General features: G+C 37.3%; 2 protein-coding genes across 2 annotated transcripts in view; one reads left to right on the forward strand and one right to left on the reverse strand.

Moving 5' to 3' along the window:
- Positions 1–1,801, forward strand: part of fat1a (FAT atypical cadherin 1a) — a 75,666-nt gene extending 73,865 nt beyond the window's left edge. The window contains exon 29 of the mRNA XM_053480303.1: positions 346–1,801. Coding sequence (XP_053336278.1) covers positions 346–893 — 548 coding nt within the window. The 3' untranslated portion in view covers positions 894–1,801. The remainder of the gene's footprint in view (positions 1–345) is intronic.
- Positions 1,802–13,243: 11,442 nt separating this feature from the next.
- LOC128508680 (uncharacterized) lies at positions 13,244–14,891 on the reverse strand. Its single transcript, XM_053480108.1, has one exon. The coding sequence runs from the start codon at positions 14,884–14,886 to the stop codon at positions 13,375–13,377; it is 1,512 nt and encodes a 503-aa protein (XP_053336083.1). The 5' UTR covers positions 14,887–14,891; the 3' UTR covers positions 13,244–13,374.
- Positions 14,892–26,175: the final 11,284 nt, after the last annotated feature.

Here is a 26,175-nt window from a genome sequence, read left to right on the forward strand (position 1 = left end):
TATCCTGACTGAATTTTGTTTGTTGTTCATGGTGCATGATGTTTAACCGTGTCTCGTTATCTTGTCCGATTCATTTATTTTTTACCCGGATTAAAGTAAAAAGGAGGTTTTTGATGAAATTAAGATCTTATTTCAGTTCAGCTAGTTTTTCGACTCGTGCTGTTTGGCTTCCGGTGAGAACAAATCGCTGCGAATTTGTCGTAGCCGTTTTATATAATTGTAATATAATCTTAAGTTATAGTTTGTTACATTAAGATAAACGATGATCTTTATGATGTTATGAATTAGCTGAACTGAAAAACAAGAATATGATCAGGATTTACCGCTTGTCCTTTCATCTTGCAGGGTATCACTGGGACACATCTGATTGGATGCCGAGTGTTCAGCTTCCTGGAATCCAGGAGTTTCCTCAGTATGAGGTGGTGGAGTCTCCGCCCACCCTGTACAACGACCCCGCCTTGCTAGACACTGACTATTACGCGGGTGGCTACGACATCGAGAGCGATTTCCCTCCTCCCCCGGACGACTTCCCCACCCATGACGACTTGCCTCCTCCTCCGCCTCCGCCCGCCACGTACGACACGCTCGACCCTGCGCCCTCTAGTCCCGGAGGCTCGTGGGTACGCAAGCGACCACCTTTACCCCAGCTCTACACGCTCAACCATTACCTTCCTCACCACCAATACCCGCCGTCTGACCCGGAGGCGCCGAAAAGCGGCAGCGCCGCGGCCGACAACATTTCTCTGTCGCTGTACGCCTCGACGGTGTCGTGCTCAGACGTGGAGGAGTCGGAGGCGCCGATGAGTGACTGCGAGAGCGGCGCTGAGGATGGGGCACAATTCCGACGGCTTCTCGTAGCACCACAACAGCAGCAACAACACACCGAAGTCTGACACTGGATCCATAAAACAGAAATCAGAAATCAAAAAGTGCCTGAAAATGAAACCTTATGCAGGAGACTGTTGCCGTAAAAACATACGCTTACACACACACAATAAGTACATTAAGCAAATAGGATGTCTTTGGCATGGACATTTTCGAGGACAATTACTCCTCTGGAGCACAGCAGCTAATTTAACTAGGAATCGAGTGTGTACAGGTGTCTGTCTGCCTTCACACACCGTGTCTGATGATATTAAAGTCACATCATCTTCTCCATGAAAGAAAAAAAAAGAAAAGGAAAAAGAATAATTTCATGCGATAGTTGTCTGTATTGTAAAGATAAAACCATGCAATCTTTTTTTGGTTCGTTTTTTTTTTATTACAGATGTTTGTTCATTTGTAATGTAAATGGTACTGTACAGTTTTGATTTTAAAGGTTGACTAGTTTTTTTTGTAGATATTTTATTATTTTTATTTTTCGAAAAAAGAATCAACGGGGTGAAAAAAACAAAAAACGGCGTGTCATTTTCAGCTTTTTCTGGAGGACAGAAACAGTATACAGAGGGTGCAAAAAAGAAAAAAAGTTAGGAAATGTCTGTGTGTGACTGTCTCCACACTCCCTGCTCCGCTCCGACGGGCGTCTGCTTATTATTGTGATGTCAGTCTCGTTTAATTTTTTTGTGTTTTTTTTTTTTTTTTTTTTGTAAAACTTTTGAAACTTCTTTATTTTTCCACCAGATAAAAGAAAAAAGAACGGGACCCGGTATATTTATATTTTGCGAGATGAAGTGTGGACTCGTGACTTTTTTCGAGCTCGTGTGTGAGCAATGCTTCGGTCTTGTTTATGATTTTTTTTTTTTAATACTGCCACTAGCTTAATCGCTTTACTACTGGCAATAAATTATTCTTAAAAATACCATTGCTTGTCTTTTTTTTTTATTACTTCCGAAACAATCCCAAAGCATGACTTCATGGAATCAGGAGGCGATAAACACAGCTGCGTCTTTTGGTGAAAATGTGGCAGCCTGGAGAGTTCTTTGGTTTGTTCCTCATTTATGAAGCTATTAAAGAAGCTAGAATTCTTAACCACATGAAGAACCCTACAAGGACTTTCCCCTGAAATGCCTAGATTAGACTTTCTTGTAACTATGCATACGGAAGATGGCTGCCAATAATCGATAATCTTGGGTGAAATGTGACATTATTCAATAAAAAAGTAAATATATAAAATCATTTAAATATTAAGTTTTAAGTTTTTAAAGAAAAAGGAAACATTTAATTGTCAATTTCAAATTATTAATTATTTAATGACAATCAATTAATTCTAATTGTAATAATTATATTAAGACACAAGGTGACTCACACCCTCAGGGTCGAGGGTTCGATTTGCGCCCGGGTCTGAATGGGTGTGGAGTTTGCGTGTTCTCCCCGTGCTTGGTGGGTTTTCTCATGGGCTGATTGTCATTTAGAAATGTATTTATTTATTTAGTGTCACATACCTTCCCTCATAGGTTTGGAGCCAAGCTCATAGTGCATGTCCTCAAATATGAACGCTCCAGAATTGATACAGCAATACTGATCCAGCAAATGGTCTACATTTGTGATGCTGCCAGTGTTTCAGTATTCAAAAAAAGATGTGGAAGTATGACACACACACACTTTAGGGATAGTCTAGTTCCTTGGGATAGGATCCATCACCTCTAAGATCATCCACAGAATTATCGGTATACGTACTGTAGATGATGGATGAACGCATGGAGAAAGATGTATAATTGGCGGTCAGAGACGTTACATCCCCTACCCTGTCTTCTTGTCTATGTATCTTTTAATCCTCTGGATTTTCATGAGGTACACAGAAGACTGCAGAGTAGTAAGTCGGTATACCATAATGCATCAGTTTATGCAAGTTTTATCCGCACCACCATATTGACCCACTTGGCTTTTTTTTTTATTTTTTATTTTTATTTACAGTATGTTACACCTTAAAAAAAGTTTATGAAAGGTAATGCGATTCTGATGTCCTGAATAGAAACAGACAATTCCAAGTAGCACCTTATATATGTGGATTTTGGGTTAACTTTTTTTAAAAAAGCTTGAACAAGTCAGTTTAAATTGTGACCCCCATATGGAGCATTAACACACACACACTTTAGGAGATCACCAAGTCCCATGTAAACTTAAAAAAATTTTAATCTATGGGACCTTAGAAAGACAGAAAGAGAGAGAACCTTAGATGACCCCACTGCTTGGTCATTTATCAATTATTTATCAAGTCTATAGGTGAAAAGCTTAATGATGAAAGTGATCGCTGTGCTAAAAAGGTAATTCAAACAGAATGTCACTTTAATGTGTGTATTGAATGAGTTTCTAATGAGTTTGTAATTCGCTCTAATGACTTATGCGTTATTCAATTACACAAGGTAAAATTTAGTGCGTTTAGTGCGCGTGAGTGTGTGTAAATCAACTCCTGTTTCCTGAAGGGTGTGATGGAAGGTAATTACAAAGTGAAGTAATTTTAATCTTGTTTTATGGATTTATTTTGTACAAGGCATAATATAAATGTCATATCAACTAATATTTATGAAAAGGCTTAGACAAGGAAAGTAATTAGACATAGGCGTACTAGTAATATGATGTTGATATCAGCTATATTTCCACAGTTCCAACACATTCTTCTAATTAACGGATAAAGCTGATGACAGGAAATGGTCTGATGCTGTTACACCACCCATCACCTAATCAAATTTTACTGCTTTTCTACTGTCTCAATTGCAAAAAAGGACAACAACTAACTTGTCTTTACAAGAGACCATCCTCGCACAGCACTCTACAGTATCTCTAGCTGTCACAGGGTACATGATTTTCCTAAATGAATTACCTTTTTATCTTTTTTAAAAGCGAGGCCAGACTTATAAAGATTTTCACAAGTCAACAAGAGCCACTTACCAGACAACTAGTGATCCCATAACTCTTTATGATCAACACATATAAAACACATTGTGTAGTAATACATTTCACCAAGTATATCAGGAATAGATCATTCCCATACAGGAGAGACAACTTTAACAAACAAGCCAGTTTTACAACATATTCATTTGCAAAGGTGATTTTTAACGGGCAGCGAGTGGATGGTGTCCATTTGGTAGTATTCCCAGACTCCTGGCAAAAACTATTTGATTATAAAAGTGTGTATCTGGAGTGAAGATCATTTGTTAGTTAATGTTGCAATGCACGTTGCATACGAATTCTGGCATTTAGGGTTGTACAAGTTTTCTTAATCGCAAGGTCCCAAGGCTGGTCCCTGAGGATGCTTTGGTTTGCCCTTTTTACAATCAACCTGTGCTTCAAATTTAGTTCTAAGCTTAAGTTTGACCTAAATCAGCTAAATTAATTTGACCTAAAACTGGAAATTCTATGGATAACAGGCTAAATATGAGCAATGACAGAAACTCATATAAATAAGAATAGACTGACAAAAACATACAAGCAATGCTAATATTCAGAAAACCTCGTGCTAGACGGGTGGTTGGCTGTTGGTTCATGGTTGACTTCTCACTTCACAAAGCTACAATTTTTTTTGACATAGTAGTATAGCTGTGGCTTAAATGATGTTTAAAATGGTTAAGCTGTCATTTAATGGTGTCTCCTACATAGGTACAAAGGCTTATATTCTAGAAAGACTAGTCCATAGAGGTTACATTTTTTAATGCTTTAGCATACCAAGACATCTTGGACAATACTATACTCCACTAAACTTTGTGGCTACAGTTTGGGGAAAGCCCTTTTCTCTTCCAACATGACATGAACTAGAAAGGAGATTGCAAGCCAGGCCTTCTCGGCCAACACCAGTGTCTGACCTCATAAATGATCTACAGAATAAATGGACACGAATTCCCACATAAACACTTCAACATCTAACAGCCTTCCAAGAAGAGTGGACGCTGTTATAGACCAACTCCATATTAAGGTATATATATTTGGATACAATGTCATTGCACATTTGGCAAAATACTTTTTTCGTATCAAGTATCACTCATGTGCTTCTTGTTTTGATGCTAAGCGTCACGTGATCACAATTGAGCCAACGGTTTATCTCTCTCTTGCGTTGTGGAATTGTGGTAAAATTGTCTCCCCTACCGGGTCTTAAGCGTTCTTACAGGTGTAATCAACATCCTTGCGCGCGTGTACTGTTTACACACTGTGACCACCTGTGTGCGTGTAAAACATATTTTATTTTGTGTTTATAAGCGTGTTTGTACAGTGCGCATGTACTGTTTATTATAACACACGTGTGTGCGCGCTTATAAAGCAAAAGCAAGTCTTATTAGAGGGTAAAGATCTATTTTCTCTATCCCTCTCTGTATCAGCCTGTCGTTAATCGGCCCTATGTGTGCGCGCGTAATTTGACACCATGCTCCTTCACACACACCAACACACACACAATTTCTCACCCTTACATCCCCCACTCCCACCCCTTCCTCCTCTCGCATTTACACACACACACACACATACAGACGCACACTCTCTGCTCTACACAGAAACACTGCTCTGTCACGATTCTTATTAAAGGTAAAGTGCAGGTCCATTTGTTTGTTTGTTTTTTCACTTCACAGCAGTGATTTCGTTAGTATGCGTACACACGAGTGTCATTAGCTATGTTCCTTGCTAACTTTTTACAATAAAACAGTCTTTCCGTTAGTGTGTGTGTGTGTGTGTGTGCATGCACATCACACACACACACACACACACACACACACAGCGCCTGCGCGCATAAATGAAAACACTTATCTGTCGGGATTAATTTTTACTTTTTTTAGAGGTAAAGTGCAGGTTAATTTGTTTTATTTGTTCATTGTTTTTATGTATTTATTTTTTTGGGGCTGTGGAACGAATGATTTGAGTATCCATTATTTCTTATGGAAAAATTAAATTTGGTTTACAAGTGTTTTGGAATACGAGCCCACTTCCACAACAAATTATGCTCATAATCCAAGGTTTCACTGTACAATACTATGATCTAAAGAGTGACTATTCCTCCCACGGAATGGTTCGGGCTTTCTCACTGCCATAATGTGTGGTCAACATAAACCGAGCCTGGACTCCAGGGCCAATCTCCAAACTGGACTCATACTCAGAAATCTCATAATCCAAATTGCAGGCATCCTCTGGTCTCTTCTCAAAGTTTACAATCCACACATATTCTTTATATTTTGCATTATCATCTGTGCCGCTAGCATAAAATCCCACCCAAGCATTATTGAAGGCATTTTTCCAATTCATAAAGGACTTCTTGATGTAAAGTCTGGCACAGGCGTAACCATCTTTCGTGTAAAGCTGCAGGCTCCCCTGATATCCTCTAATATTAACTGGAGGAATCCTGTTGGCTTCATCAAGCTCTGGACCTTTCCAGATAGCTGTGTAGTATGTGGTTTTGAAAAAAAAATAGTAAGGAATCTTTTCGCTTTGTAAAAGCTGTACTTGAAGGCCAGGATTTAAAGGTACGCTAGTGTCTATGGATCCAAATGTCCTTCCGTTGAGTGGATATTCTCTCAAGGGGTCAGGATTGGTGCTGCCTTTATAAAGACCTATTTTTAGCCTAATTCTTGCAACATTCTCTGGTATTCCACTTCATGTGATCTTTGCATACCCTTTTAAAGTGGATTTTACCTCTTGCTTGACTTGGTTGTGCATGACATCACTTATGCTAATGGAAGGTGGAGAGCAATAATAACTTGGATTGGCAGTTTGGTTAACTGCACAGAATGATGCTCGTAAATATACATCAAACCTCGAATCTATGTTGTAACCAGCCAGGGGCAAAAACCATTCAAGACCTGGAGTCTTTGGATATATCATTAACACTTCAGCAGCTTTTCGTTGTTGATTTAGGAACTCACACAGGCTAAAGTCTAGTCTAGGATCATGTGCATCACATACCATGTCTGTCCCAAGTGCTTGAATTTGAATGAGAAGCTGAGCACTGATCTCATAGGTACAGTTGAGATTGTAGCCCACTCCTTGTCTGTGGTTCTTATGATACTCGGTTATATACACCTTCTCTATTTTTGTTGGATTTGTTTTCTGAACTTCAACCAGCACTCGATCTACATTTTTCTGAGGAGATTCCATTGAATGGTGAAAATCGTGTGTGACGTAAAAAGGAAACATTCGAGCGCTTTTACGATCGAGGTCACCCAAAGTATAATAAAGACTTCCAGCAGAGGCAAAAGGTGCTCTTTGGTCAGTATCTTCATAGCAATGTAATCCATAGGCGCCTTGTCCTGGATCAAAGTTAAGTTGCATGTCTCCGGTTGAAGAATCAACTTTGACATTGTTAGCAAACCAGTGCAGAAGCATGAGGCCATGCCGTGGGAATTCTTTTATGGATGTTGATGTGTTTTCCAAGTCCTTAATGTCTTTCAGGGTTTGGATTGCAGCAGCAGCGCTGGTCAAGATCAGGTAGAAAAGGGAACCATGAAGCAGTCCTTGGTTTTCCATTTTAAAACCTAGAAAAATGAAAAAAGCAGGGAATTACTGACTAATGCATCATGGGTAGAGGATGAGCAGTGAGGTTTTATACAAATTAGGCATTGTAGAAAAAAATATGTATGACAAGCATTCACCTGTTCAACCCAAACAGCTCAGACTGTAAATTACCAAGATTTTCAAAGTGCTTCAAAGCAGCTCCATAAAATAATGGTTTAGAGTACTTTTTTCATTCTGATGACTAATTTGTTAATGACATTCTGTTTTTTGTGGGTTTAAATCTAATTTGTCACCAACACAAGGGCTTTATACAAACAAAGTATGTACACTAATTTATCTGGGAAGAAGTGTTTATTATAGGAAGTTTTTCATAGTGTAAAATAATAAACTTTATTTTAGTTGCTGTTAAACATTAATCAATCAATTAACAGGAAAGGTGCTGTTAATAAATTTCACACCATAAAATATATCAAATCATTGAATTTCATAATGTGACCATGACCTACTGTAATTTTCCCATTAGTCAATATGCCAAGGCTTCATTTTTCTTGGTGAACACTTAGTGTTTAACAATGACACACAAAACAAGATGATGTATTTCATTGTGTTTTTTACGTTTTTTTATGTTATTTTTTTTACGATCAGTGCTCTACAAAAAGAAATTATGACTAATTTTCTGTCTATAAAACCTTACCTTTAAAATTCAAGAGGTAAGTTACTTTATGTATAAAATTGTTTTGTAATGATTCTATGTGTGGTTTTTAATTATTTTTTTGCCAAATTTCATTTCTGCACTTCGCCTACTTTTATGTTTGCATTTGCACTTAATACTCTATGTGAAAGTAACTGTAACTTGCAAAATGTTAAGCGTGAGTTTAGTGCCAGCCCGTCCAACAGGCAATACAGGCGGTCGCTTAGTGCCCCGCCTTACGACAAGGGCATGTAATTAAAAACATTGCCTTCTCACCACAATAGAACGTGAATACATAAACGCTGTATTCACAACACATGGACCAATTAAACATGATACAATTCACAACAATGGTAGGTAAAAAAATTACTCACCATATTAAATAAAAAGGATAGCTCTGTATAAATTAATACATAAATTGCAAAAAACAATAATAAATACAAAACAACATTATAAATAAAAACATAAAAGGGTTAAGACATACACAGAAGCACCATATACTAATTTGCATAACACTGCCTGAGATATACTGGGAGAAGTGGAGTGCCGTAATGATCATGTAGTATTGCTCATGTTTGATAGAAAGTTAAAAATGTCCTATAAATGTCCCATTTTAGATCTGCCTTTACCATTTATTAATGGCTTATTAGGAAGTTGCATGACAGAAAAGGTGCTGTCAAAAGATATTTTAATCTTTATGGTAATATGAATTTAACTGATGTGTGTATTGCATCTCACAACGTCATTAGTCTCGTTGCTGATTTTAAAATGTGCCAATTTTTATGCATATTGTTCCTTTAAAATGTCATGGCAACCAAACAGTATCTTTCTGGTGCCAAAAAAACAAAGAGGAGAAACGCAAGCTCAAACTAAAGTTATGTTCCGTTATACATAATACATGATTTATTGCTATAGTATTAGTACTTATACAGTACTCTTCATTTATATTTAATTTTATTTGTTTTATGTATATATATATATATATATATATATATATATATATATATATTGTTTACTTTTTCAAGCACACTTGTACATATTTTCACAATACAAAATTTTGCAATCCTTTACTTGCAAACTTGTTAAAATCAGATTTAATGTTTTTACACCATGTATTTTTAATTTGTGTTACTGTTTATAATTGTTTATATTAATATAATGTAAAATATTTTCTTAATATTAAACTTTATATTTAATTCCAGTTGCTAACATATATAACACTTACACTCATCTAAAGGATTATTGGGAACACCATACTAATACGGTGTTTGACCTCCTTTCACCTTCAGAACTGCCTTAATTCTACATGGCATTGATTCAACAAGGTGCTGAAAGCATTCTTTAGAAATGTTGGCCCATATTGATAGGATAACATCTTGCAGTTGATGGAGATTTGTGGGATGCACATCCAGGGCACGAAACTCCCGTTCCACCACATCCCCAAGATGCTCTATTGGGTTGAGATCTGGTGACTGTGGGGGCCATTTTAGTACAGTGAACTCATTGTCATGTTCAAGAAACCAATTTGAAATGATTCGAGCTTTGTGACATGGTGCATTATCCTGCTGGAAGTAGCCATCAGAGGATGGGTACATGGTGGTCATAAAGAGATGGACATGGTCAGAAACATTGCTCAGGTAGCCCGTGGCATTTAAACGATGCCCAGTTGGCACTAAGGGGCCTAATGTGTGCCAAGAAAACATCCCCCACACCATTACACCACCAGCACCAGCCTGCACAGTGGTAACAAGGCATGATGGATCCATGTTCTCATTCTGTTTACGCTAAATTCTGACTCTACCATTTGAACGTCTCAACAGAAATCGAGACTCATCAGACCAGGCAATATTTTTCCAGTCTTCAACTGTCCAATTTTGGTGAGCTCGTACAAATTATAGCCTCTTTTTCCTATTTGTAGTGGAGATGAGTGGTACCCGGTGGGGTCTTCTGCTGTTGTAGCCCATCCGCCTCAAGGTTGTGCGTGTTGTGGCTTCACAAATGCTTTGCTGCATACCTCGGTTGTAACGAGTGGTTATTTTATTTAAAGTTGCTCTTCTATCAGCTTGAATCAGTCGGCCCATTCTCCTCTGACCTCTAGCATCAACAAGGCATTTTCGCCCACAGGACTGCCGCATACTGGATGTTTTTCCCTTTTCACACCATTCTTTGTAAACCCTAGAAATGGTTGTGCGTGAAAATCCCAGTAACTGAGCAGATTGTGAAATACTCAGACCGGCCCGTCTGGCACCAACAACCATGCCATGCTCAAAATTGCTTAAATCACCTTTCTTTCCCATTCTGACATTCAGTTTGGAGTTCAGGAGATTGTCTTGACCAAGACCACACCCTAACTGCATTGAAAAGCAACTGCAATGTGATTGGTTGATTAGATAATTGCAGTAATTAGAAATTTAACAGGTGTTCCTAATAATCCTTTAGGTGAGTGTATATACATACACATTAAATATAAATAATTTTTTTTTCTGAAAAGATCTTTGCTCCCAGTTCCCAGTATTTAAGTGTTTGGGTAAATTAGCAGAAAAAAAGTAACTAAGCACTAAGTTGATTCTTAAAATCATTAAATTTCACAATTGACAAATAAAATATATAAAATTGGTTAAACAGAAAATATGCTGAGGCTGTTCCTAAAATCCTTTTGGCATCATGCTAGAATGTACATATAAATAAATACACACAGATAGACAGGTTAAATACAGCGAACACCTTTGTGTTGGCTTTAAATACTCATATTTGCGACACACGGCACTATGGAAATGTTTTTTAAAAATGGGTGAGTGAGTCCATCATGATAAGAAACAAAAATATCACTACTACTACTACACTGTAAAAAAACAAAAAACAAAAAAAAAAAAACAAGATAAATGTTCAATGAACTATTATTGTATTGTTGGGCAATAAATAAATTCAGTTTTTTGTAAAACAAGCTCACTCTTTCATTATCTAACCATAACACATACTCTTACCAGCTTCTGTAAACAATGCCATTTACTTATTTCAACATAGAAATAAAATTAATAACCAGAGTAGATTTAAAACTTTTGGCCCGGCCCTCTAAAATATTTTCTACTTCTCATTTGGCCCCTGGGGAAAAATAATTGCCCACCCCTGAACTTGGGTGTCCCACTTGAAGTCCCACTAGTGTCAATGAGGCACGCAAACCCCCTGACCACAATAGGGTAAAACAAAACAAAATAAAATATCCTTAATCCAGATTTTATCAATCAATGACATAACATTTATTTTAGCTGGATGGTCTAATTCTCAAAAACGTTTAACCTAAAATAAGACTTAACACTATAACTAGAATATTTACAAAACTGAAAGGTTGTCTTATGAATAATAATTAAAACAAAAACTAAGTTAAAGCAGATGGGCTATAGAACAGATCATATTATGTGTTTTTTTAAATATCTTTTATTTTTTATAGTAAATGAACAGCTCTCTTCTCTCCAATCCACTCTAAAACAACACTCTCCTATTTCCCTTTGGAAAAACTTTCACAAATTCATCCATGAACTACAGTGTGGGCGGGGCTTCACCTAGGGGTCTGTCAGATAACGGTCATGAGATTTACGGGATGTAAATTAAAAATATTCTGTTCCGATGCATATTAAAAAATGTTCTTTGTCTAAAATAAATTGCTGCACAAGAATAAATCGCTGCATTTGACTCAAACAGCCTCATTACTTACCTCATCCACTGTGTGTGTGCTTCTCTGTGACTTTAGCATAAACATATAGCTCGCTAGTTCATCATGTCTCAGTCAAAACTATACTCCCAGAAATTCAGAAAGGAGTGGGAATCAAATCTTGAATTCAACGGATGGTTGAAGCCTTTTATTGGAGATAATACACGGCCATACTGCCTGTATTGCAAGACTGATTTTTATGCCAAACTTTGCGATATAAAAAAACACATGTCAACTCAGAAACATACACAAAAGGCAAAGTCTTACAATAGTTTCACACAAAACAAACTGCCATTTATGGTAAAAAAAAAATGACTCTTCAAAAAAAGCTGAAGCCACCATGGCATTAGTTATCGCTGAACACTGTTCTATGCTGGCAAAGAATGATATTGTTGACGATGATGATTATTTTTATTATTTTATGGAATCCGCAAACATTCTGCAAAAAAGTCAAGAAATCACAAGTTCAAGTCAAGGCGGGACTTTTGATAACAGTGCAGAATAACAGAACACAATTCTGAAAGGGGGAAAAAAAAAAATATATATTTTATTATTTATACTTTAATGTTCCAAAAATGAAGACATGGCTTGGAGCGAGGACAGGAATATACAGGGATGTGGCAATAACTCCCAAACCCAGTTAAAAATAAAAGGCATATTACTTATTTACTTTATTTATGTGCCCTAAATTTATTAGCTATTCAAAGTTAATCTAGCAAAAAAAGCTCTTTTGAGTAAATTTGTCAGTGTGAAGTTATATAAAATGTGCCATCAGCATTAGTACTGTAGGTGATTGACATTTTTGTTGTTTTTCCTAAAGTTTACTTTAAAAAAATAAAAATTAATTTACACGAGGCATGTTATAAATTATGCATCTTCAATTATAATTTTTAATCCAGACATGCAGTTGAAAATCTGAGAAAACTTAAAATGATTAAAAGGCTTTTTTAAGAATTGTAAACAACTTAGAAGGAAAGAAAGGTTGGGTTGTACATCTCCAATATTTAAGATTATGCACTGTTTGAATGTTTTGCAAATTTGGTATTGCCTGGTTAACTTGTTTGTGCATTTTCTTTTTGTTTCTCTTGAGCTGTCTACAAGTAAATACATTTCTATATTTTCAGATGAGAATTTAATGGAATTGATCCAACACGTGCATTAAAAAAACTGAGACAGTTACTAAGAAATTCTGTAAAATAAAATCTGCAAATGTTTCTATGATTCTTCTATTCATGCATCCTAAGTAAAAGATTATCAATTGTATAACCATGCTGAGCCAGCAGAGGAAGCCAAAGTGAAGAATGTGTACAATTAATATGGAATGTCTGTGTGAAATAACCAACAACTCTTGACCAAGTGCTGTGATATCTTTTGTATTTATTTGATACATTACTTATCATTATCACTTTTTTTTTAAATCCATTAAAATAAACCAGACAGGATATAAAGTGATTTTTTTTTTTTTAAATGTTTTTTACTTTCAGTTAATTTAATTGGAATTAAGCCTGACATTCAAACGACTGAACAAATTGCACAATATTTTCCCCATGCTAATCGCATGTTAATTTGCTTCCAGCACATTTTTTTTTATGTTACATAGTTATAACTAGTTTTTCCCACTTTTCCAAGGAGGAGTGCTAGTCACAGATGACCGTGAGACGAAATAACTAGTGAACACACGCTCTTTAGAGAACACAAAGCGAGCTTGTACTCCAGGTCCAATGCTCATGGATGACTTATATTCATAGATTAGATATTTTTTAGTTTTGCCAACTTCCGCAAACCTGGTGGCCCACTGATAGTATTGGTAATTCATGTCAGTATCTTCATAGCTGGAATAGAAAGCCACCCATGAGTTAGCAAACTGCTTTTTCCAATCAGTGAAAGAGTTTTTGATGTATAGACGAGCACACGCGTAGCCACCTTTGGTGTAAAGTTGAAGGCTTGCATCGTAGCCGGTGATTTTGGTAGGAATCATTCTGTTTGCTTCATCAAACTGGGGCCCTCTCCATAACACCGAGTAACGAAGCCCAATGAATCCATACTCGAAGGCGAAACTGTAGGTCACCAAACGCGGCTGAATTCCATGATTAAGCGGCAGGTAGGTGCTATAGGATCCTGAGGATTCTCCACTGATTTCTGCAAACCTGTCAAGACTGTTAACTGTGTCGCTACTGAAAAGGACAACAGAAGCGTTCAGCTTCACAATGTTCTTTGGTAAGGAACTCCAAACGATTTTTGCGTAGCCGTCTTCTGTTGATTTCACCTCAATCTTTACCGGACTCTGGCCTTCACACAGTGTCTTAGGATCACTGGAAGTTTGGATCACCTCATCATCTGGGCAGAGCCAAGTTTTCTTATGGATGTTATACCTGTTAGTTATGTTATATCCTGCCAGAAGCAGAAGCCACCTCACGCTTGGGTCTTCAAAAATAGTCTGAAGATGTTTGTCAGAGTATTTCAAATGGTTCAGAAGTTGGTCTTTGGGGAGGGCTAGTCTAGGATCTTCTGTGTTTTGAGAACCGGTCACTGGTGATTCCAGCACTTTTATTAAATCAACAGAGTTTTTGAGAATCTGTATCTGCTTCCAGAGTTTGGGACTGACCTCATAGGTTTCATCAGGGTCATAGTCCACATTTTGATTAATGGCCACTGCTTGTGTGATATACACTTTGTCTGCTTGGTTTGGATTGTTTTTTTGCACTCTGAGGATTATACGGTCCAGGTCTCTCTTGGTGTCTTCAAAGGCATTGTAGTAGTCTTGGGTGACATATGGAGGCAGCTTGGTCCGGACAGTCTCTAAACTGAGACTGCCCAAAGAGTAGTACTCTCTATCACCTGAGTCATCTAAGTAAGCAAGGGTAGAGTTAGCATTTTCATAGTAGCTGAATCCGTAGTCCCCTCGTGCAGGATCAAAATCAAGATGCAGAATTTCTTCAGATTGACTGATGGAGATGTGGTTGGCTAGCCAGTGCAGCAAGAAAAGACCATGACGTGGGTACTCGTGGCCAAACTTTTTGTTTTTTAGATCCTCGAGTTTGTGTAAGGTCTCAATTCCGGATACAGTCGCGCAGACAAAGAAGAAAGTGAGGCAGCTCAGAAGCCTCGTCCATGCCATGATGAATACTGCACCCAAATGAAAGAGCACAGGTTAAAATTTAGACTGGAAATCTGTCAAAGTATGGAATGCTGTTGCTTTAAATGTTATTGCTTGTCAACATTTGCACTCGAACAGTTCTGTTATCTTTGAACTTGGCCTAATGCCACATTCCAACCTAAGAGTAAAGGGTGTTCAGTCGTTGCTTTGCATCAACGGACTTATAAGATATTTGCAAGTTCAGATTACATCCTCAAATTAATGATGTGAAGAGTGATTATGGATGGTTAAAAAGTGTGTGAAGATCCTGGACTTAAAGAAAGTGAGGTTATACGTCATTTTCTGTAAAACATACAATTAAAAGAAAGGAAGCAGAAACCTTTTCTTTGTATCTGAACAAATTACATTTAAAAAGAAATATGGAGATTGAAGTTAAATTTGCACTTCCTTAATTTGCAAAACAGGCAGGGGATTTCAGTAGAGGTCGAGAAATATGTATGGTTAGAAACAACATTGTTTTAGAGCTTTTTTCATCTTTTATTTAATTGTCTTTTGCTCCATACATCTGCCTGTTGCTCATCTTTCAAAAAAGTGTTTGAGTTTGTTCTTCTATTTGTTACTGCACTGTATAATAAATAACATCCTCAACCCAGGCATAGAGATGTGACATTTTTGGGTCAATGCACTCTTGGCCATTGAATGTATACCCTTACTGAGAATTTTCTTTCAAAGCAGAAAAGCAGCAAAATGGAAAGAGGTATGAGGAAGTTATTACCTGTCTACTTAAACTTTTATATCTCTTTCAGTGGAAAGAAAATTATTATAAACATTGTTTTTCATAATATGGAAATTATACTGCATGAAAACACTTCTCGTGGTCAAGATATAATCACCAAAATCTGATTATTCAGTAACAAAAATGAATATCATGGTTTTACCTGATGCCTCCGGAGTGGAAATTCTCAAGCTCTTTGCCAACGCTGAAGGTACACCAACTGGACCATGTTTTTTTGTTTAAACCTTTCTGAAAAAATTGTTTGTAAATGATTAACCATTCTCCACTGCAGTTTACTATGAACTTTAACTCAGATTTCTCTGATTTAACCTGCCATCACCCCAAACACCCCCACCCATCCCCAAGACTTAGGCAGATTCTACTAACCTTAATTGTTGGTACGAGTTACTTTGCAAGCTTGAACAGAGCGAAAACATGAACTGGATTTTGGAATTAACTTGGGAACATTTGTCTTACTATTTCCACGGGTGCGCTTCAGAAAATCCAAAGTTCTTTAAATAGGTGTCAGAGTTTTAAAGTACAGTAAATAAGTGCATGACTTTCTATTGTGAGGAACAGAATCATCATACACAAACGTAAGAGTGAGAGAGAAAGAGAATTAAGGGTATATAATTGAAGACAGAGATATTCAGTAACCCAGCACTTTAAAACAATCGTAGTCTCAAAAAGAACTGTCAGTTTCTCCTTTGGCTTCACGAACAGAACTGGTATATTTTCACTGCTGGACTGTTGATCAACCTACAGCACATAAAAATCCAATAATTAAAAAAATGACATTGAGCCTGTGCTTCAGATCCGCTGTTTTACTGTCACACATTGAAAACCTGCCAAAGTAAATAAACAACAACTTGTTTTGCAGCAAGTCAAATTTACACAATTTGGGAAATTTTATGCAAACTGGTTGATTTGGTATATTTACATTTAAAAAAGAAAGAAGAAAGAAAGAAAGAAACAGAAATCAGATAACAGTCTACAGCATGGGCGTTGCTGGGCCATTTTTGGGGGGGCTTTAGCCCCCCTCACATTTGTACTCAGCCCCCCTAAAAATTCTCTATGAACAACACACAAATTGCTGGTCGCCCATCGTCCCCTTTAAATTTGATCTGAAAGTGTCAGCAGACTTCGGCTCCTTCCCGTCTTTCAGCGCGGTCTTCAATTCACTATCACAGAGGGAGGATTAAGGCAAGGTGTGTGTGCATCAGTTCAGTCCTTTCTCATAAATAGAGTTCACAAAATGTCATGAGGGATTAATCAGTTAAATCTTCGCTGTGTTCACCCTCATCACACCGGCTGTTTCCTCTAGTGAAAATAAAGTCCTTAATACATCATACTCTATGAACCTATAGTCTACTTTATAAAACAATCATGCTGTTGCTGTTTTAATTGGAAAACCTGACTGTCTATATAAAACATTACACAGTGCATATGGCATTAACTACCATAGAGTTATACACATAAATTATTAAAAATAGTGACAGACAGCATTCAGTGCACTCGCTTTAACTGCATAGCAGTATGATTTACAGAGAGAGAAAAATCCTGTTTTTGTAATAAATATTGTATTAAATAATGTCCCAAATCGTAAAATACCTTAGAGTAGGGTTTTTCGTCAAAAACTTTGAAAAAAGTTACTTTTTCTTTAATTTAGAAAAAGTTACTTTTTTTAATGAATAGAAGCCAAAAAAAAAGAATGATATTAAAAAGATGCTTTGTTTAATTACATTAAAACAATGTTTGTCTATATTAATGAATTTGAATAAATAGCCTAGTAGCTATGAAATTTTAAGGGGTTGAATTGAGAACCTACTGTCTTATTTATCTAGCTAAAACACTAAATTAAACTAGATAACATGATGTTCAAAGTTTTAATATTTATATTTAACTGAAGGTTTTTTAAGTCACATGAAAAAAAAAAGATTTTCTATTCTTACCTGCTGCTCATTTGGAGACCTACTCCCATGTGACTTGTAAAACCTTCCATCTCCAGTTCTCTGTTCAGTTCTACAGTTAGTTCTCTGAAAGCGCAGCGTCTCAGGCACATTAACACTGTGATTCCAACATTGATTGAAGTCATTGCATCAGAAACTATTTTTCACATTTTTTATGTCTGCCAGTTCCCAACAAAAAGCAGCAGTATTGTTAAAGAATTAACAGTTAATGTTTAACATTATTGGCACCCACACAGTTTATTCCATTGTCCAGCCTCATAGGTGTGTTGTTTATATTGCAAATCAATGTAAGTTTAAAGTTATATGCTGTTTTCTGGTTACATTTTTCTGATTGTACCTGTACATAAAAAAAGGTTTATACAGTAAACGGCATGTGATCAAGAAGACTCATTTGAGTACTGATTCTGAACAAGCCAAATATGTGTTAAACATCTATGGCGGCTGAGCCCCCCTTAACTGAAAATCCTAGAAACGCCCCTGGTCTACAGTAAGTCAAATGTACACAAGAGTGACTTAGAGACTTATACTAAATTAAGGGGTTTCTGAGAGTATAAACATGTATTAGAAGGATGGTTTTTAAATGTTTGAACAAATTCAGCTTACTATGTCAAAAACTCAGAGGTTTCACAATCCACAAATAACACCCACCTTCTTTTTAAATACGAGTTATTTATGAGATATTATATATTCAAATAAACATGATTAAGCTTATTAACAAAATATACATTTAATCTAATTACACAGTTTCAAATCAGAATAATGTATAATTCAAATTAAACAAACAAAATTTAAATAAATGAAAAAAGGAAAATTTAAGAAGATAATTAAAAACTGCTAAAAAAAGGCAACAAAAAAAAAAATTTAAAGTTTTAACTAAATATTAGTTAATAATATCTTCTTAATAGCTAATCCTTTTTACAACTACACTCCCTGGTCAAAATAAATAAATAACTAAATAAATTATCAGACCGTCTTTTGCTTTGATCACGATTGTGGCATCGTTTCAATAAGCGAGGTTACAACATTTATTTCAGTCCAGAGTCACATTAATTTCTCTCCAAGTTCTTCTTCTTACCCTGATGCACCTACAGTATGACTCTGGCACAGAGTAAATATGGACTTATTAGACCACATGACCTTTTTCCAATGCTCCAAAGCCCATTTTTTATGCTCACTAGCAAACTGAAGCTTTTTTTTTTTTTTTTTTCAGATTAACCTCACTAAATCTTAAGGTTATGCAGCTGTGTAATCCCACCCACAAAATGGAAATATTCTTACCTTCACTAGTAAACATAGCAGTGAGTTTTACTCTTTTTGTGTTTTTTTTATTATGATTTGATTCCATCACACTCATTTATTTCTCATTCAATATTAAATTAGTACAGATAAGTCAAATATTTTACAGTAAAAAGCTAAAGACAAATTATTCATGATCCTTGTGTTAGTAAAATATTAATCTAATTACATTCTTTGTTTAAATTTTAATCTGAAATTTATTTATAACCTTAACCTGATCAAATTTCACTCAAATTGATTTCTGGAAAGTTGCCTAGCCAAAAAAAAAAAAAGTAAAAAGATGTTGTGTGTTATGGAAGATAAAATGAAATAAAGCACCATTTCAGTTTAGAAACTTGGTCTACACTGACATATTGACACAGTATGAGGTGTAGCTTTAGTTGAAGTGAGAGTAAACCTACAGTAGCTATTACATTTAACTAATTAAAGAACAAGACAACTTTAAAAACATAATTATTTATATTGTATGGCGATAATGTAAAATAAAAAAACAAAAATGAAGTGTTATTTCATTAGCCTTTAATGTATACAATAAAGTTATACAGTAAATTCACATAAAGTGCATGTAAAAAAAAAAGACCAAAAATACAGCATGTGGAATAGCAAAGAATTCAGCTTTATGGTTACATAAACCCCTTTAAATTCTAACACTATAAAGGCAATAGCATTAGAAAAGATTTCACAGTTAAAAAAAAAAATCCATTTTAATACAGTAAGATCTGCACTAACACACACTTATAGCACAGTAAAATGTTTTAAAGTTCAAAGAAAAAAATTGCAAAAATGAACAAAATTAGTATTTAATACAGTTGTCTGCATTCAAGTAAATTAAGGAGGAATGTGAGGAATATTATTCGCATTACTAGCATTCGTGTGAATACTTTGAATACAATGAATAAAAATATATAAGGTGCACTTTATATCTTAACAAGTATCAAAAAACACTGATTTTATCTGTGCGTATTACATTCTCACATGCCTTAAAATGATACAAAAATAAATGCATAATCAATTTCTTCTTTAAATTTTTAAATAATATAGTGCTACATACATTTCTTCATATAAATGATTCATGAAACCATTTAGAAAATAATTAATGTGAAAATGTAATCAATTTTGGGGCTCAGCTATGGCTTTAGACATGTACAGTGTGATAAAATACTTAGGAATTGAAGAAACTTCAATCAGAATGCTGATTAAACATTTGTCAAGAGAAATGCAATGCAGACCAGCAGAGGGCGTAAACAGAGGTGGGGTGATGGAGCAAGTTTGCTAGGCCGCTAATAGCTGCTCCATACACAACCCCTCTCTCCAGAAAATATTATACCTCAAATAGAAAATAAACAAAATTTTGGAATTTTTACCCTTTCTAGTGAAGTAAAAGAACTCAGAGGTCAATCTAATAGCCTTTTGTTGGGTGGGTTAGCTCTTAGCTGACGCACCGTAAACAAGGACTCTAATTTTTACAGGTTAAAATAAACTAATAAGCAATAAAATGTAACTTCTACAGAGCTCTATTTAATGGCCAGGCTGTTTTTCAGAGCTTAGATGTTTCAATACACACAAAGAAAACAGCTTAATTTTATCTTGTTTAGTGGTGTTCAAGTTAAAATAGTGTATGACTTATTTATACGTAAATTTAATGGTATGTTCCTTTTTAAGAGCTGAAACAGGTACTGTATGCTAGTGTTTAGCAGAGAACCTCAAACAGCTAGCCTAGCCTAGCTACATTCTGGTGTTTCCTTGTAACCGGGGAAACTTCATAGACGTCAAGATGTCAAATCTTCTTCGGCAAAGAAGCGTGGTGGTGTGTGGCTTGGCAGTACCTCATTACATACAATTAAAACCCAGAGTTTTCAGACCTTTTTGAAAATGTTTTCCACATTTTCTTGTTTTACACTCATCTTAATCTTGATTTTAATCCCTCTTCCCTGCATCACTCTACGCAATTACAAAGTAATGTGTTTGGAGTGTTTTGTTAAATGATAAAAAAAAAAAAGATGTAGTACTTGGTCAAAACAGCTTTGGCAGCAATGGCATCCTTAAGTCTTCTTGTAAATGATCCTACAAGCTCGGCAAACCTTTGTTTTGGAAGTTTATTCTTCTATTGAAAGAAGTTTAAGGTCAACCAGGCTAAACAAGTGGAAAACTTAAAAAGGTCTGAAAACTTTCCTTTAGTGGTGTAGATGCTGAAATCAGTTGAAACAGGGTGATATTGTGATGTGACGCTTGTGATGTGACGGGTATTGCGGATAGAGTATTAACACTAGAGGGCGGTCTATGACCTATTCTAACTTTTATTTATTTCTTGATTTATGTTTAATAGAAAAATATGGACTCTTTAAGTGCTGTTTTGATCATGTGAGTATTTCACAGGAGTTCAACAATTTTTGTATAACTTTTGATATAATGTTTATCTAACAAATGTCTTAAAGAGTAAAAAATTTTAAGAAAAATAAGAAGTAGTAGTTGGGGCTGATTTCTTTCCAGTCCAGGCAGCTTATTATTAACAGTTGCAGCAGGTCATTAATTTATTTCCTATATAACTAGTATCATTATTTAGTTACTTGGTCCATGTTAAAACATGCTTTTAATTATTTTAGAGATCATTTGGTAACCGCACCAGTGCCAGTATCAGGTATCTCATTAAAAATAGTCAACACATATTTAAAAAAAAAAAAAAAAAAAAAAAGGATGTTGGCATTTTTGCACATTTTATGTTTAAATAACTTTTGTAGAGACTCTTAAAATTCCAAGTAGTTCAATGAGTCCCTAAGGACTAAGGAGAGTTGTATCATCACAACTTTCATCAACATGTCATAATAAGGAAACATCATTTCAGAAGCTTGGCCTGCCCTGTGAGACGTCCACAAAGTGAGGTGCTGCCCTCGTCCTGTTCTGAGTCACTTCAACAAACATCTTTCTCGCTGCTCCAATTAACACGATACATATGAACACCACGCAAAGTTTCAAGACAACAGGAAGGACCACAGAGATTAACTGACATAAAGCACTAATTAGGACAAATTCATGACAAACAATGTGGAGCGGTGGGAACACACTGCTCACTATAACATAAACCAGTGAAAGCAAACTGCTGATGAGAGAGTCAACCGAAGAGTTTAAAAAACTTAAAATACGATAGACGAGTGAGAATAATTCTCTAAAACCGATGTAAACCAGTGAGAACGGAGTAGTGACTATAAAGTAGATTAATGAAAGGATAATGCTAAATATTGAGTAAACCAGTGAGAATAGATTACTGAGTATAAAGAAAACCAGTGAGAATAAACTCCTGAAAGGCCAGAGGACGAGTGAGATGAAAGTAAAGAATGAGGACGGTGCTGAATGATGTATCTCGCTTTTACTGCCGTCAAACTCTGGGCTTTCATAAACAGTTTCATAAACAGTGATGGGTTTCAGGAGACGCAGCTGAAGACCAGGATTAAGATCCAAGTCAGTGTCTATTTCTCCATGCGCCCTTCCATCTATTGCGTACTCCACCAAGGGGATTTCTTCATCTTTGCTTTTGTAAACACAGATTTTTATCTTATTTCGTAGCATTTCATCTGGGATCCCATCCCACACGATCCTCACCTTGCCACTCCATGTGGATCTCAGCTTGAGTTTTATGTTGGCTGACTTGGCTTCAGAATTAAAATTTCCATGTTCGTTGGGGTTGTGGTCGGCGTTGTTGTCGGCGTTATACCCAGTCTTGTACAAAAACGAGTGGAGATGTGGATATTTTTCAAATTGTTTTTGTATATTCAGAAATCTCTGATGATCAGGATCCTCTTTATCAAGATTCTGTTTGCTGACTTCCTCATCGCAACGGCATAACATTGCAATTTCTTTGAGCAGCTCTTCACCGATCAGGTATGTAAGCTCATTAACATAATCACTTCCCTGGTTTCGGTCCCCAGCGTGCTGTGTAATATACACTTTATCTACTATGGTTGGATTCTCCTGAACTTGAATCACAACTCGGTCGATGTTGTTCTCAGGATGATCTCCTGACGTACTGATGCCCTCCATAATGTACTCAGGCAATTGTTTTGCCTTTTTTAAGAACAGATTGCCCAAAGAAAAATACCTAAAATTTGTATTAGACAGGTCAGGAATGGTAAGGTCGTAGTTTTTATATTCATGAAAGCCATAAAATTTTTGAGCTGGATTGAAATTGAGGTGTAGTTTCCCATTTTGGTCGATTTGACCTTGGCAGAGAAGCCAGCACAGAAGTAGGAGGCCTTGTCGTGGAAAATATTTACCAAAGTTTGTTTTTTCTTTGAGATCCTTCATGTTTTCAAAGACACTCCAGCTGTAGACACCGACACATAGTGCACACAGAGCAAGGCAAAAAAGCAGTCCTTTAGTCACCATTTTTAACCCTGGAGGAAGGAACAAATAAATGTTTAATTTTAATAATAATAATGATACTGTATTTAATTGTTTGTAACTTGACTTTACAGCACAGTGAATAGATTTTTTTTTTCTCTTATAGGAAGCTGGGGTCAGAGTGCAAAGTCAGCCCACCAGGTTGCCACTGTTAAGCCTGAGAACAAGGCCCTTAACCCTATTAATTTTTTTTAACTAAAGTAAATTGTACATTTAGATAAAAAAATAAATTGTAAATGGAGATAATCTGTTCCGGTCCCCCAAAATATTACCAATGTTATTAATTTCCAACACTATAATCATATTTCTGCAGATAAAAACAATTAAAAAAATTAGAAAATTAAGTAAAATATGAAATAAATAGACATTAAACCTCACTTAACCTTAATTTATGATTACTCTCTGCATCGGCTGGTTTGAAAACCAAACTGAAAGCGGCTCCCTTTTCTTCTTGCTACCATCCTTGATAACATTCTTAGGTCTCGTGATGCTCTCTACACTAAATCTTGCACAAAATGCAAAAAAAAAAAAAAAACACAAATAAACATTCCACGTTCAAAAACAAGTTTTGAATGGCTTACGGACGTACGTGCAACTTAACTGCTGTTTTGTTCGGCTTGGTCTTGCACAAAACTCTTTGTATGCTGAGGCAAATTTCTTGCAAAATTTCTTTTTTTTATGGTGAAAATTTGCACCATAAGTAAAATTAAAATGTTGAGTAGAATGGAAGTTATGAGCAGTTTTACTGAGATTAGTGTATCGTCGCGGGTATTGCGACAGGCAAACCCACAGACAACTACTCCACAGGTTTCCAGTCAGGCAGGCCCACGGCCACTCTCAGGTGCAGTTGCTAGGCAACGCCGCCATGATGGACCTGCCAGGGTACTACACAGGAGAGGCTTCAACCGCGAGATGTGGAAGGTAGGGTTTATCCTCATTGAGCGGGGAAGCGCAAGCCGGTATGCCACCGGATTAAATTTCCAACCACCTTCCCCAGTCTCTCCCAAACCGGTGGATCTGTCCACAGTTCCCAAAGATTACTGGGACCTTAAAGAGGTGTTCTCCAAGAGGGAGGCCCAAAAACTTCCCCCTCACAGGCCTTTTGGCTGTGCAATAAATCTGCTTCCTGGCACCACTCCGCCCAGGGGCAGACTATTCTCCCTATCTTCCCCGGAGCACTCAGCCATGGAGAAGTACATTAAGGAGGCGCTCTCATTAGGGTTTATCCGGCCTTCTACTTCTCCTGCGGGGGCGGGGTTCTTTTTTGTAAAAAAGAAAGATGGGGAGCTCCGGCCGTGTATCGATTATTGTGGCCTAAATGCTGTAACCATAAAGGATCGATATCCCCTGCCTTTAATGAACTCGGCCTTCGAATGCCTTTAAAAGGCCAAAATTTTTACAAAATTGGACCTTCGCAGTGCGTATAACTTAGTTCGCATTAAAGAAGGAGACGAATGGAAAACAGCATTCATCACACCCGCAGGCCACTATGAATATTTAGTCATGCCCTTTGGTCTAACTAATGCACCCGCGGTTTTTTAGCCGTTTATAAATGAGGCGCTCCGGGAGACGATAAACCATTTTACGTTTGTTTACCTAGACGATATCCTCGTTTTTAGTGACAGTTTAGAGGAGCATACGGTTCACGTGCGGCGGGTCCTGGAGCTTCTCCTGCAGCACAACCTGTTTGTCAAGCTGGAGAAGTCCCAATTCCACGTGACCACTACCTCCTTCTTGGGCTTTGTAGTGTCCTGTGGACACCTGCGCATGGATCCGGCTAAGATAAAAGCAGTGGCACAATGGCCACAGCCTACCTCGCTTCGTGCCGTTTAGCGCTTTCTGGGGTTCGCCAACTTTTTCCGTCAGTTCGTTAGAAACTTTAGTACTTTGGCAGCCCCACTCAGCGCCCTTACCAAGAAAGATCAGGGGAGATTTAAATGGACGACCGAAGCCCATTGCGCCTTCGATACCATCAAAGCCAAGCTAACCACTGCACCAGTCCTACAGCTGACCAACAAGGAGGCGCCATTCATAGTGGAGGTAGACGCATCCGATGTAGGCATAGGGGCGGTCTTTCCCAACGATCAGAGGCAGATCAAAAGATTCACCCCTGCGCCTACTTCTCTCACCGTCTGACGTCAGCGGAGCGAAACTATGGCATTGGAGACCGTGAACTCCTGGCCATGAAATTAGCTTTAGACGAGTGGAGGCACTGGCTGGAAGGGGCCAAACACCAGGTTCTCATCTGGACAGACCACAAGAACCTGGCGTATATCCAGTCAGCGAAGCGCCTCAACCCACAACAGGCCAGATGGTCCCTCTTTTTTACCAGGTTCGATTTTGTGTTGTCATATAGACCCAGCTCTAAGAACCTGAAGCCTGATGCCTTGTCACGGCAATGGGACCCCCCTTCTCGGGAGCCAGTCTTGGAGCCAATAATACCGGCCCCCCGGATCATAGCCCTGTGCGATGGGCAGTTGAACAGGCGATCCTTCAGGCTCAGCAACAAGAGCCAGACCCTGGAGGTGGACCCCTGGGCAAACTATACGTGCCAGCCGCCGTCCGACCTCAAGCTCTTTCTTGGGGTCACACGTCCCCTTTTGCAGCCCATCCAGGAGAAGCCAGAACCCTGGAATTTCTGCGCCGTCATCTATGGTGGCCCGGCATGGACAAAGATGTCCAAGCCTATGTGACAGCATGTCCTGTGTGTGCGCAAAATAAGGAGCCCCGCACGCGTCCTCATGGGCTGCTACACCCGTTGCCCATCCCATCCAGACCATGGTCCCATCTTTCCCTTGATTTTATAACGGGGTTGCCTCCCTCCAAGGGATACACTGTAATATTAGTCGTGGTTGATCGCTTTTCTGAAGCTTG

The sequence above is a fragment of the Clarias gariepinus genome, chromosome 20, assembly GCF_024256425.1.
Source record: "Clarias gariepinus isolate MV-2021 ecotype Netherlands chromosome 20, CGAR_prim_01v2, whole genome shotgun sequence".
Taxonomy (NCBI): domain Eukaryota; kingdom Metazoa; phylum Chordata; class Actinopteri; order Siluriformes; family Clariidae; genus Clarias; species Clarias gariepinus.